A 14,354-nucleotide genomic window follows, 5' to 3' on the forward strand; every position below is an offset into this window, starting at 1 on the left:
GGTTTAAAAAGAGAAAAATACATATGTATGTGAGTAGGAGAGGTGGTAAAGGGGTATTATTGGATTACGTGTTAATTGATAGGAGTGTAAAAGAGACTTTTGGATGTTAATGTGCTGAGAGGGGCAGCTGGAGGGATGTCTGATCACTCTTGTGGAGGCAAAAGTGAAGATTTGCAGAGGTTTTCTGAAAATGAGAGAATGTTGGGGAGAAGAGAGTGTTTAAAGTAAGCAAGCTTGGAAAGGAGACTTAAGTGAAGAAGTACCAGGAGAGATTGAGTGTAGAATGGCAAAAGGTGAGAGCAAATGATGTGAGGGGTGGGTGAGGAATGGGAATTGTTTACGGAGGCAGGGATGGCTTGTGTAAAAGATGCATGTGGTACGAGAAAGGTGGGAGGTGAGCAGATTAGAGAGTGTAGTAAGTGGTGGGATGAAGAGATAAAGCTCTTAGTAAAAGAGAAAAGAGGCGTTTGAACGACACTTGCTGGGAAGTAGTGCAAATGATCGGGAGATGTATAAAAGAAAGAGGCAGGAGGTCAAGAGAAAGGTGCAAGAGTTGAAAAAAAGGGCAAAAGAGTTGGGGTGAGAGAGTATCATTAAATTCTAGGGAGAATTTAAAGATGTTTTGGAAGGAGGTAAATAACGTATGTAAGACGAGAACAATTGGGACCATCAGTGAAGGGGGCAAGTGGAGAGGTAATAACAAGAAGTGATGAAGTAAGAACGAGATGGAGTGAGTATTTTGAAGGTTTGTTTAATGTGTTTGATGAAAGAGTGTCAGATATGGGGTGTTTTGGTAGAGGTGGTGTGTGAAGTGAAAGGGTGAAATCCTCACTTAGCCCCCTCCTGTTCCTTCTTTTGGAAAAGTAAAGACTGGAGGGGAGGATTTCCAGAGTGGAAGCTGAATCTTGGGCATGATATTCATAAAAATGATTTTATAACAGTAGAACTGGTACCCAAGTTCAAGTAAATTTGGAATCCACTTGGGAAAAAAAGTCTACTGGAGATACTAAGGATGTCAAAATGAGATTTCCCAAAAAGTCTCTTCTCCTTAAAGTACAAGCCAGACTATCAATGACTTCCTCAGAGAATGACAAAATACACAAATAGGAAAAATCCTTTAGAATCCAACTGAAAACTGAAGTAAACCAAGGGTTACAGGAAATGAAAGTGGGACTGATGTCTAATGGAAATATGCATCATGTAAAATGAAATGTGGAGGTGGTTCTACATATAGTTCAGCATAGTACAAGAAGACATTAATCTGCCTTTATTATTTAGTAAACAATTCTGTTTTGCCAAATAATCCATACAAAGTTGTGCCGAAATGCTTGTAAATGTACTGATTTATCATATTCAGTATCTGCACTCAGTATGGATATAAATACAAAAATTATGTGTAACACCATTTTATTTCTATCATAAATAACATCATTCATTTCATACAAGTGAGTTCTCAAAATATCTTTCACAATTTATGATCAGTTCAGTAGAGTATGAGGTACATTACTGAACTAAAGATTTATACAAAATTAATAAAAATAGGCAAGATCCTTAAATAAATTATCTAATTCAAAAATGACATTACATAGATGCCTGCTTACATCTAAAGGTAATGATACACATTGTGTACACCCATTTTCTACAAACCTTAGAGGTACAACCCTTCTGGCGTTCCTTCTTTCTTTCTATATAAAACATTCTCCTTAGACTTCTTGAAGTCCTCACTTGTTACCTTCATTCGTCGTTCTCTCAAAGCCATTAACCCAGCTTCTGTGCATATAGCCTGTGAATGAAAACAATAGTTTTGATGAAAAAGACTTTATCAAAGGAACTAATTTTGTAATTTTAGTGTTAAACCAAAAGACCTAAATTTCATGATGAAACCTGGAAAGGTGTAGGTGTCATCTCCCGTGCTTAATAAAAGATTAAAGTGCCATGCTAGCCTTACCATTTTTGTTCGAGGAAGCCATTTTCTGCTAGTGGAAGATACCATGACTTTTTTTTTTTTTTTTGCATTCCCAAGCATTTTCACATATATTTTTTTGTAATTGTTCACCATTCTCACATTTGTAAGGAAGTGCCAAGAACAGTCTTATTTGTTCACATCAACTCTCCTGTTGTCATGGAAAATGCACCAAAACCAGAGTACCCCATCCACAACCAGGCACCACAACACTTTTCACAGTTTCTTCTTACCACATCGTATGCACTAGTTCGGTCCACTGAATGCATATCACCTCCTGTACATCCCACAGCTCTATTCACTTTTTCTCATGTATACCTCACCCTCTTCCATATTAAGGCCCTAAGTGCTGAAAACATTTTTCACTGTCTTCCGGTCTTCCCCTTCTCCTGGGTACTTCCACTTTGCCAAAATCTTCTCAATCATCCTCTCTATAAGTCCAAACCAAAGCCCACCATATTCAGGTCTCTCATTCATACTCTTCTTATCACCACAATGCTCTCTTACCTTATGATTTCATAACTGATAAACTTCCTCACATCACAACATAAATTCAAAGGCAAAATGTAATGCAACCTTGACTTTAACCAACTCTTCCATCCTCTGACTTACTTCAAATTCAGAGGCTCCATTTGCTGCCATGTCCACTCCCAAGTACCTAAAGCTACCCATTTCTTCCATGATCTCCCCATTAGACTCATAATGAGACTCTCCTGTTTCATCCCCCCAATGCATCTCATTATCCTGTTTCATCCCCCAATGCATCTCATTACTTTTCTTTACATCAAGTATAAACTTCTTTTACTCACTTAAACTTTTGTTTCCATACCCATGGGTTTTACGAGTGCTGCCAGCGATCGGGGATTGAACATTCAAGAGGGTGAAAGGAGTGCAAGGAATAGCGTGAATTGGAACAATGTGGTATACCAGGGTCCATGTGCTGTCAATGGACTGAACCAGAGCATGTGAAGCATCTGGGGTAAACCATAGAAAAATCTGAGGCCTGGATGTGAAAAGGGAGCTGTGGTTTTGGTGCATTACACATGAGAGCTAGAGACTGAGTGTGAATGAATGTGGCCTTTTTTGTTTGTTCCTGGCACTGCCTCACTGGTGTATATGTGTGCTATTTTGTGTGTGGCTGGGTGACGATGGGAATGGATGAAGGCAGCAAGTATGGACATGTACATGGGTATTCTGAATATGTGTGTATGTATATGTATGTATGCATATGTTGAAATGTATATGTATGTCTATGTGCAAATGTGTGCATTTATGTACATACTTGTGGGTGGGCTGGGCCATTCCTCATCTGTTTCCTTGTGGTACCTCACTAATGCGAAAGACAGCAGTTAAGTAAAACAATAAAAAAATACAAATACAAAAACTTGCTGTCATCTACAAATAAAGAAAATTACAGCCTTTACAACTGAATTATCACTGTAAGGAAATAAATTATCAGAGAGAAAGACAGTCTATAAAATACATAGCCTAGACAGGAGTTAATTTCATTTAAAATCAGAATATCATCACACCTGCAGAAGATAATACCCTCCACAAACTTCTATAAAACAACCCTACTAAAGTGTGCAACATTGGTAAAGTAGAACTTCAAAATATTCAGTGACTGCAAAAAACTATCTGACTGTTCAATAGTATACTTGACAATACCAAAATTCTACTTTTGAAGTAAAAAAAAATCAATATATATACACAGCTATGTTTTTTGCAAAAATCATAACCCATAATGCAATCTTTTAAGACATCATGCAATCACGAGTTGTGTACCTTAATATCTGCTCCTGATAAGTCATCCTTGGCCATTATGAGTTCATCCAAGTTAACGTCACCAGCTAAGGTCATTCGTGATGTGTGGATCTGGAAAATACGCCTTTTGGTCTTCTCGTCAGGCAGTGGGAATTCTATCTTCCGATCAATTCTGCCAGGCCGAATAAGGGCTGGATCTAAAGTCTCAATACGATTTGTTGCCATGATCACCTATGAATGAAACAAAATGCAAACATAATATGAATATTTCAATTATAAAAGCTCCTGAGATACATGGGTACAATTCCAAACAACATTTACCTTGATTTGAACATCAGTGCTTGTGTCAGGTAACTACAAGTATCTGTGCAAGAGGTAATCTATTCCCATCATACCACCTGCATTTACACTTTCTTCTCTCAGCTCCTTAGAATTTCTTATTCAGTACCCTGCTATGTCCTATTGCTAACCTGGCACTTCTACTTCTTATGAGCAGCTCAATATTTACCAAATTGAGGTTAACAAAGAGGATGTATTTATGAGAAGTGGAGGGAGAAATGAGAAGGGGATGATTAAAGTGGAGATGGAAGGTTGGAACAAAAAGGATCTTGAGTGATCAGGGAATAAATATGCAGGACAGTGTAGGATGTGCTCTGGATACAGTGAACTGGAATGACATGGTATTTAAGGGTTGACATTGTCAATGGACTGAACCAGGGCATGTGAAGCAACCGGGGTAAACCATGGAAAGGTCTATGGGGCCTGATTTTGGAGAGAAAGCTCATGGTTTTGGTGCACTGGACATGACAACTAAAGAATGGATAAGAGCAAATGTCTTTTCTTCATCTGTTCCTGGTAATACCTAGCTAAAGTGGGAAATGGTGATCAAGTATGAAAAGAAAAATATCATGATTATTACAGATATTTTTCTTTCATACATGTTTGCCATCTCCTGCATTAGCAAGGTAGCACTGAGAACAGATGATGAAATTGTCTCATTCACTCACAGTCTATAGAAGTCATGTATAATGCACCAAAACCTTAGCCAACTATCTACAATCAGGACCCATTGTCCTTTCCGTGGCTTCCCTCAGCTGCTTCATATGCCCTGATTCATCCCACTGAAAACAGGTCATTCCCTGTAAACGACATAGCTCCAATTTGCTCTATCCCTTGCACCCTACTGCATGTACAGGCCTCAAGCTTTCAAAGAATCTTTCATTCCATCTTTCCACCTCCTAGTTTCCCCCTTTTCCTTGCTTCTTCCACTCCAGACATGTAGACCCTCTCTCAATTTTTGCAATCAAGGCCTGAATGGCATGCACGGGATAGAGTGAAATGGAAAGATGTGGTATACTGGGGCTGAACTTGCTGTCAATGGACTGAACTAGGGTATATGAAGCATCCAGGGCAAACCATGGAAAGGTCTGTGGAGCCTGGCAGTGGATGAGGAGCTGTGGTTTCAGCGCATTACACCACAGCTACAGAATGAATGTGAGTGAATGTGGCCTTTCTTCAACTGTTCCCTGCGCTACCATGCTAAAACAAGAAATGGTGATCAAGAATGAAAAAATAATGATCATCATTATACAGCCCTAAGGAACCCTTCCTGCAGCTTCAAGGCTGGGCTGCAATCAGCAGTGGGGAAAGGATAAACTCCTATGGAGTGAGTTCTTCAATGAGATTGTAATCCAATAATACAAACTCATTAGCAGAAAAACCATTAACAGGTGGAGTCCAGTAATGCCATTTACCATGAAAATATTTTTTTTCAAGCATATTTGCCATTTCCCGCATTAGTGAGGTAAATAAGTTCAGTCATTTACAAACAATTAATGTGAAGCTGATGGTCATGAGGTAACAATCAGCTTACAGCTGAACAAATAATTAACATCAGCTGTCATAAGCAAATGCATGCATACTATTACCTTGACATCTCCCCTGGAGTCAAATCCATCTAGCTGGTTAAGAAGTTCCAACATGGTTCGCTGAATCTCCCTCTCACCCCCAGAATTGGAATCATATCGCTTAGTTCCTATAGCATCAATTTCATCAATGAAAACAATGCTGGGAGCATGTTCTTCTGCAACTCGGAATAATTCACGAACTAATTTAGGACCATCACCCTGGGAAAGAAATCACATACAAAGTAAAAATGATGAACAGATGAATGCACTACATAATTGAAATACAAGAGGAGGAGTCCCTAGCTCCCCTGCTCCCTCCCCCTTTTGACACCTTCAATGACATACAGGGAATACGGAGGCAGAATTCATTCTCACCTATCCCATGATAATCCTTATCATCAAAATTACTTTCCACATTAAAAGTGAAATGGACAGACAAATAGTTTTGACATTCAAAACACTTGAAATATATTAAATCTTTTACAAATTTATCATATCAAATGCATATTAACTACAAATTAAATGACCAAAAGAGGGTTTCAGTAAGAATTAGAATTACTTACAGAGCATAAGAAAATCTTGTCATGAAAAGTACTTTACATCCATGCAATAATTGTATAATGTTGCCTGCAAGTTCATGAGTGTACTAAATAAACAGACTGAGAAAAAAAATGCAAAAAATACCTACCAAGTATTTCTGAATAAGCTCTGATCCTACAACCCTTAGGAATGTGGCACTGGTTTGGTTGGCAACAGCCTTGGCTAAAAGAGTTTTGCCAGTGCCTGGCTGGCCATAAAGAATAACACCCTTAGGGGGTTTGATGCCCATTTCTTCATAGTACTCAGGGTGAGTGAGAGGAAGCTCAACAGATTCTTTTATCTCCTGAATCTGTGTATCCAAACCTGCAAATTATCAATTATCATATTACCACTTGTACTCTTCTGAAAAGTCACATTCCAAATAATCCCTAACCAAAGTACAGCATGTCTCACCAAGTTTGATCAAAACTACTGGTAACATTTAAGTGATCAGACAAAAATTTGGGATTCAATTACTATACAAGACTTAAAACAATCTTCAAACCAGACAGGCAATTTGACTGTTTCATCTAAATCAAAGTTAATGACTGAGAACTACATATTGGAACATACTCCTAGACTAAGCATAGAGAAACACTATGACTTCATCTATATCTAAGTTAATAATTATGAATAAAAAAGTATATATTGAGCTTTCAGAAGCTCATCTCTACATCCACAGCTTAGTTAGGTACCAAGCTGTACTGTTGCTCTTTTGATCAGTCAAACTTTATGTGGCTCACATGCCTTTGTACCCACTGAAGCCTGGATGACCATGACCAAGGACATTGTGTGGGTTTGGTAAATGCATATTTCCATACTAAATGTTTGGAAATGAAATGCTTTAGGACAATATGTGCTGTGAGGAGGGTTGATTAAAAAAAGGTAGCTTAAACAAAAGGTGTGACGTTAAGAAAAGCATGGCTATGAGAACCAAAGGGGGTGTGCTGAAATGGTTTGGACAGAGGGAGAGGATGAGGCTAAGAGAGAATACACCTCAGAAGTGGAGGGGATAAAGAGATGGGAGAAGCCAAATCAAAAATGGAAGGATGGAGTGAAAGATGCTTTGCATGATCAGGAAGGCATGCAAGGGAATGAGGGAATTGGAGTTACGTGGTACACAGAAGAAGTGCTGTTAACAGGCTGAACATGGACAAATGAAGCTGTCAGGGGAACCAAAGAAAGGTCTGCAAGGCTTGTCCTTCATGTCTCGGCCCAAATTCAAAGCCTCTGTCACTCCAGCTTTCAATCTACTTCCCAGTTTTCCCGTAACCTTTGCTCCCTCAACTTCTGTCAAATATATCCTCTTCACTTAGTGTTCCTTCACTAAATCTATCTCTATGTCTAAACAATTTCAGCATGCCATCTTCAGCTCTCTCAATCATACTCCTCTCACTACCACATCCTTATTGCTTTGTCATTCCTTCAACAATCAACTCTCCTCACACCATAAGCTGTCCTTTGGCTTTTAATGAAACAATATATCAAATATTAGAATAGCTTTCATTAATGTAGTTTGAGAAATATTTAGAAAGCTGTTTACATTCCACGTATGGTTAAATATATCCTTCCCTCGTTTTTACTTTTCTAAAAAAGGAACAGAGAAAGGGGGCCAAGTGAGGATTTTCCATCTAAGGCTCAGTCCTCTGTTCTTGACACTGTCCACATATTTCTTGTGTGACGCAGAATATATACTATCATTGTTATTATCTATCATACATACTTGATCACAGTTTCCCACAATAGCAAGGTAGCGCCAGGAGACAGATGAAGAAAGATCCCTGAGGTAGGGAGTGGCGGGGCTGGAAACCCTTCCCTCTTTGTATTTCAATTTCTATAAGAGGACTTAGCAGCGAATGGAACCATGGAAGTGGAACTCAGTCACAGGGTGAGGGAGGAGGTGAAGGTTCTGTGAGTGATGAAGAATGTATGGAAGGAGAGCACGTCATCTTGGAGGGTAAAAATGGGTATGTCTGAAGGAATAGTAGTTCCAACAATATTATATGGTTGCAAGGCATGGGCTAAAGATAGGGTTGTACGGAAAAGGGTGGATGTGTTGGAAATAACTCTTAATACAATGCATGGACTCACGTCTACATGATATCAGTTTTTCCACAGATTTCATCTTAGGCCATTTCAATGCAGGCCATGTACTTTCCTAGTACATTTCTAATTACAGTAATACATTTCAAGTAAAATCTTACCTCCAATATCTGCATATGTTTCTTGTGGTGCCTTCTCTAACTTCATAACAGTAACCATAGGATCTGTATCATCACTCAAAACTCCAACAACTGCATGTACCTGCAAGGAAAAATCACCACCATACATATTATGGCTGCTAAGTTTTACAGTTATTTCAACTATCAACATTTCATAAAACCTAAAATTATGATTCTTAGCTTGAAATTGAAATAATCTCTTATTATCTCAAAGAAGTAAATAATGTTAAAAAGTCTCCTTTCTATATTCCACTTTCATAGTGTTACTCACCTTGTGATTGAGAAGCACTGAGCATCCAGGCTCTAACTGATCTTTATCAACAAAGGAGAGAATAGAAACATAGTGTTCTGAGCCTACACTTGTGGAGACAATGGCATGGTTGTCATCAATAATCTCCTCCAAGGTTCCTACACTCATAGGTGTCCCTCGCAGATCATCCACCTTGCTCCTCTCCTCCTAAAACCATACACAAAATTTAATACATCAAATCACACCATTCACGTGCAAACTGGTAATACCATTTATCACATTAAAAAAAAGATGCTCAATCAGTTCTAACCTGTAATTTGACAAACCTCTTAAACAAGCTGTCTGTTAAACTTTGAAAGTTCACTACAAACCAACAAATTAGTCATTACATTACTTTCTTGTTACACAGTTCAGACAAAAAAAGATAAAGCAGTTCATCCACCTCCATCAAATTAGGGGCTTCCTGTAGGAAGGACAGGATACCCATGATAAATCTTTAAAAAACAGTCACTTCACAAATATCATGCGCTGAACAGTCAAAATACTTTCTTACAAATAATATATGCTCCATATACTAAACTTATCAATGAGACTATCATCTTCAACATAAGAATATCATAAAGAATTTCAATAGTCCCTTTTCTGAACATTCATGATATAATCACATATTTCAAGAAACATGGTGTCAAACCAACTTTGTAGAGAAATCATATGAATATTAAGGCAGGTTAACGCAGATGGTACCCAAACACATAATGATAACCCGATATATAGGGATATTTATCATGTTTCTTTGTTACATACATATGTAAAAGAAATATCAAGAAGAAATGATGCATCTAAAAGGTATAAGATCCAACTGAGAAAAAACAAGGTTTAAGATTAATGAGGTGAAAAAGATTGTGGGGTAAGAAAGTCAATAACAATTGCAAAGACCTACTAAGTATGATATGGGTAAACATAGTCCAATATGACTGGAGAGAAAGACAGATTTATGAATGAACAGCTGAGGGTCTGAGGAAGACTACACAGGTGACTGATTGTGATTTTAATAATAAAGAATGTAGTTGAGTAAACACTTGCTAAAAGTAAATACAAGGTAACACTGGGATGACTACTACCTATGCAAGAATGAAATGGTTTAAGACAAATTTCAATGACCATGTAAATGGAAAGACATACGAATAAATGTGGAAGTTCAAAGTCTTTTTCTTATAACTGCATGTAAACATATATGCAGTCTACCTCTATGGAAGACCAGCTAGTTATTTGTCTAGCAAATCTTCTATTTTCACAATAGTACTATATTTTTTTTATCTAAGGTCTAGTGCAGATAGCAACAATAACAATAATGATAATGATAAAAAGCGAGTTACATCTAACAAATGAAGATACAAAACTAATCTTTGAAGCTTATGAATAGGAATCCAACTTCAGCCAGTTTCCCAATACTCTGAAACTTTTACTTTTGTAAAATCTATTCCAGCTTCTTGGGAGTCTGAATCACCATAAACATTCACATTAAAAGGTTGCAGTATCAATCATCTGCTATTTCATATTTCAATTACTGATATACATTTCATGTGACTAAAATCAACATTACAAAATACAGTAATACTTGATGTAACTTACCTCCTGTTTCTCCTCTTGTGGTCTCAAAGTCTCCTGATTACGAATGAACTCTTCTTCCATCAGTAGGTAATCCTTAATTCGCTCTAGCTTCAACATCTTCAAGCGGCAGCGTGTGTGTGGTGTTACTAAAGTAAAAATATCATAAATTTGTATAATCAACAAATACATCAATATATTTTCCTCAAAGCCATCAATGTCTAATTTAATTTCATTATATCAACCTCACTCCACTCATAAATACATGCAGTAGATTATGGATAAAATCATTTTAGTATCAATAAAAAATGAAAGGCTACAATAAATATTAATCTACATAGCATGATATTCTCTTCAATGAAACGTTTTCTGAACTGAAACTTTCTCTAAACCTGATGATTCAACCATCTTATGCCATCTCCCCTTACAGATTCTCAACAAATCACACTTGTACAAATCTTTTAAATCTGTAAATATGCAAGAAAGTTTTCCCAACTCTCTGCCAACTAAGTGTTCCTTAAATGAGAGTAGATCTTAAAAATCAATGTAAAAATCCTGATTACATGGAATCAACTTACCCAGGGGTAACTTATTCGCAGCATCGGGTCCCTTCATTTTCCTCTTCTTCTTTCCAACACGGGTGGGCACTGGAGGTTCATACTTTTTCTTCTTGTCTTTTTTGTCATCTCCCCCCTGTCCCCCTCCCCCTGAACCACTACTCTGGCTCTGACCCTGTAAAGAAATACCCAATAAACAAACAAGCAGACAAACAAAAATACACGAAAGGAAAAATGGAAGAAAATGGGATTGTAGATTGCGTAAAAACAGCAAAGCTCGTTCAAATAAACTTAAGATGTTACCTTTACTCGGTTTGGTCTGGTATAATGCAAGTAGATTAAGCCACTGGCTGCATATGGCAATGCTTAATGTCTCCATAAGGGGGAACGCTTGTGTGAGCGACATACACCTACTTCATTAAAGTTCCTGTGCCAATTCAAACAAAGGGTGGTCTGTTTCATCAATTACCATGTTTCCTTAGTAAAGTACTGTACGTTATTCAAAAATATTTTTCACATATGTAGTTTTATCCAATAATAGAGCACATTATTTGATATCCGCTGTTTACAATAATATTATTCAATCCCACATTTTCCCTGCCACTCACAACCCTACTACCAATAAGCTCATTAATACTAGAAAATAATCTAAGAGGCGAGAAAGCAAAATCCCACTCTAACATCATTCCTTAGGGTAGGAGAAAAAGATGCAGTATTCCTGAACACAAACTTTATCTCAAAATAATCCCGAGTTGTAGTCTACCCAATCATGTCACAAAAGAAATAATCAAAATGATTAGTAAAGTAAATCTGATTACTGAGTCACACTCTCTCGCACATATCTGGGTTACTTTACAATAAATCTGTACCTTCTTCATCTAAATACACAAGTCCATGTGCTGTATCTCAAAATTTTATTATGTATATTACTGGAAACGGACACCGCCTGGGATGTATCACTTCACTCAAGGTTACAAGTACACTATCGGCTCAGAATATAAATTAACTATGAAATAATCTGTGTAAAGTACACTTCTATATACTTATTACAACTCTACTCCCTCAAAGGCTCACCATATATAACGATACAAGCAAAGCGTGAAGAAGAGTTGATACCTACCATAATGACCCACTGGTTGTGTTGACACTTCTGCCAACCCTCGACATAAAGCCTCACTACACATCAAATTTACCTTTAATGACATTCATATAAACTGGACCGATTAAAGATATATCTAAATTCATAGCTAATCTTATCTATTCATTAAGTACGTAAAGGATGTTTATCAACTTGCTAACAATTGATTTGAAGTCAATGTTTTACACACATCTGCTAACAATAGGCGGGAGTATATAAAATTGCTCGTAATTTAAATAAAGACAAAAAACAAGTTTTCGAGTTATTAGTGTTATACAGTCTCTACTGTTTATATACAGTTATAAAATTAATATTCGTGTTTTTCCTTAGAATGAAAACTGTTTTGCTTTGTTTCTTAAATTATTGGTATATTATTATCATTACCATTAATATTCATCATTATCATTTATTATTAGTAGTAGTATCATTATTATCATTATTACCCTGATATGTCAAGTACGAAGACTTCTTTTTTTATAACTCATTTCACATAATGCTGGTGTTATGCTGACTGCGTTCCATAAGTCCAAGTTTTATTCCTTGATATTCAGACCAAGAAAATGCTGCACATTTCGCCAAAGGTTGAGGAGACATTTCAAATACATTCTTGGACATCTTTTTGGCCATACACTAAGACCGGTTTCTTTGAACTGATCAACATGTTTTTTTTTCTTCCTCACCTGGCCAAACTGTAATATTATGATGTTCAGCATAACACTAATTCCTATGTTTTTAAACATTGATTTTGTGGGTGTGGATCCAAAAATGAAACCATGGATGATGAGGGACATGATTACGTGGATGGGAGTGAATTTTCGCTTTTGAAATCCTCAATTTCTGTTTGTTAGTCATCTATATACTATCCTTTCAACTTTTCAATTAGGACTATATTCTACACCCCTTGTTTTCCACTCATCGCAATTTTGGCTTCTAAACTATTTCTCTTGCACCTTTTTAATTTTTTCATTCCATTAACTTCCTTTTCTCTAAACACTGTGGCACACTACTCTGTAGCAGCTTTTTATCATCTCTTAAACTTCGTCTGTACAACCTCAACTTTTACTGCTATACATTTAGTTTCTCAGGTTTTTCACTTTGAGATAACCATCTAGAGTAAAAATATACCCTGCAATACTGCATACATATTCCATGCCTTCTCTTTGGAAGGTTACCATGTTAAATCACGATACATTTTTAGATTTGCTAGGATGAATCTGAAATTTGAGAAAATCCCCATTCTAAAAATCTTGAATACTCAAGGAAGAAAAATCCCTAAAAAATCCTTACTATGTTTTATTAAAAGGACAAATTATATTCTTCTGGAAAATAAATGTTTATTCAATCTACACAATGCAAATATTGATGATTCCTGTAAGAGAATAAACTGTACTTAAAATCTTTCACAAGGAATCTTATATTTTATCAACTTTTCAGTTCAATAATATGAATCTGAGAAATGTACATCTCAGATGACATAGAGGTTCAAGTTTGACAATTTGAATATGCACATGAGCCCATATCATGAATCAATGGCAGATACACGTTTTTGACATATCTAAAAACTCTACCTTTGATGAACATAGAATATACTTGCATAATGTAAAAAATGCTTGATGCAGTAATGTTTCATCTAATATTCTTTGTAGTGACAGCCAAAAGTCTTTTCATAATTGGGGCATTTGAGCATTCATTTTCTTTGTACAGTACATAACATCCAAATACTAGGTCATATTACAGAATGACCTAGGATAATATACCCTGGACATCCAGTCATAGGGAGTTGGGGCAAATGGTGTGCTAGCTGTTCCTGTGGCATTAATGAAGATCCAACAACTGAACCTCCTACAGCAAACTCTTAAGAATTACAAGCATTCAGATGACTGTACATATCTATATCCCAGGCAGTATACTGACACTTATATCAGAGATATAATTCAACAGTGTTTCCATGTGTAATAAATATTGAAGATCTGTAAAACATATGGTACTAACAGAGACTATATGCAACAAGCTGTCTAATCTCAATTCTCTTGCACTTTGACATCTAATCCCTCCCCACTGGAGGACAGTCAGTTAGAGGCATATCATAAAAGACTGAACATACTAATAATAAAACTAACATATTGAAATTAAGTTTTTTGTTATCTGTCACACTTTGCGGAATAAAATTCGCTGACATTATCAAAATGTAAAAATTTTTGTGCTGACATTGTTTCATTGCCACCTATCAACCAACCACCTCACAAAATAAAAATATTCTCTTACCACAATACTGCAGCTGATCATGACTAAAATATAATAACCAATCATGATTTTTTTCATTAAACATGGCCTACAGCAACATATGTTTGTGTTTTATATAAAGG

At 36.6% G+C, this 14,354-nt stretch overlaps 1 protein-coding gene across 3 annotated transcripts; it reads right to left on the reverse strand.

The window, feature by feature from the left end:
- Positions 1–1,390: 1,390 nt before the first annotated feature.
- On the reverse strand, positions 1,391–12,108 carry Rpt2 (26S proteasome regulatory subunit Rpt2). 3 transcript variants are annotated; one of them, XM_071691132.1, is made up of 9 exons: positions 11,971–12,108; positions 10,872–11,025; positions 10,318–10,442; positions 8,707–8,892; positions 8,418–8,517; positions 6,323–6,537; positions 5,656–5,853; positions 3,749–3,958; positions 1,391–1,783 (listed from the first exon to the last, which is right to left on the reverse strand). In XM_071691132.1, exons 1-9 carry the CDS (start codon positions 11,971–11,973, stop codon positions 1,649–1,651), a joined length of 1,326 nt encoding a protein of 441 aa, XP_071547233.1. In that variant the 5' UTR covers positions 11,974–12,108; the 3' UTR covers positions 1,391–1,648. The 3 variants fall into 3 exon arrangements, with proteins under 3 accessions (XP_071547233.1, XP_071547234.1, XP_071547232.1); XM_071691133.1 differs by lacking the exon at positions 11,971–12,108 and adding an exon at positions 11,925–11,942; XM_071691131.1 differs by lacking the exon at positions 11,971–12,108 and adding an exon at positions 11,720–11,743.
- Between the last annotated feature and the right edge of the window lie 2,246 nt (positions 12,109–14,354).

This window comes from Panulirus ornatus, chromosome 50, assembly GCF_036320965.1.
Source record: "Panulirus ornatus isolate Po-2019 chromosome 50, ASM3632096v1, whole genome shotgun sequence".
Lineage (NCBI taxonomy): Eukaryota > Metazoa > Arthropoda > Malacostraca > Decapoda > Palinuridae > Panulirus > Panulirus ornatus.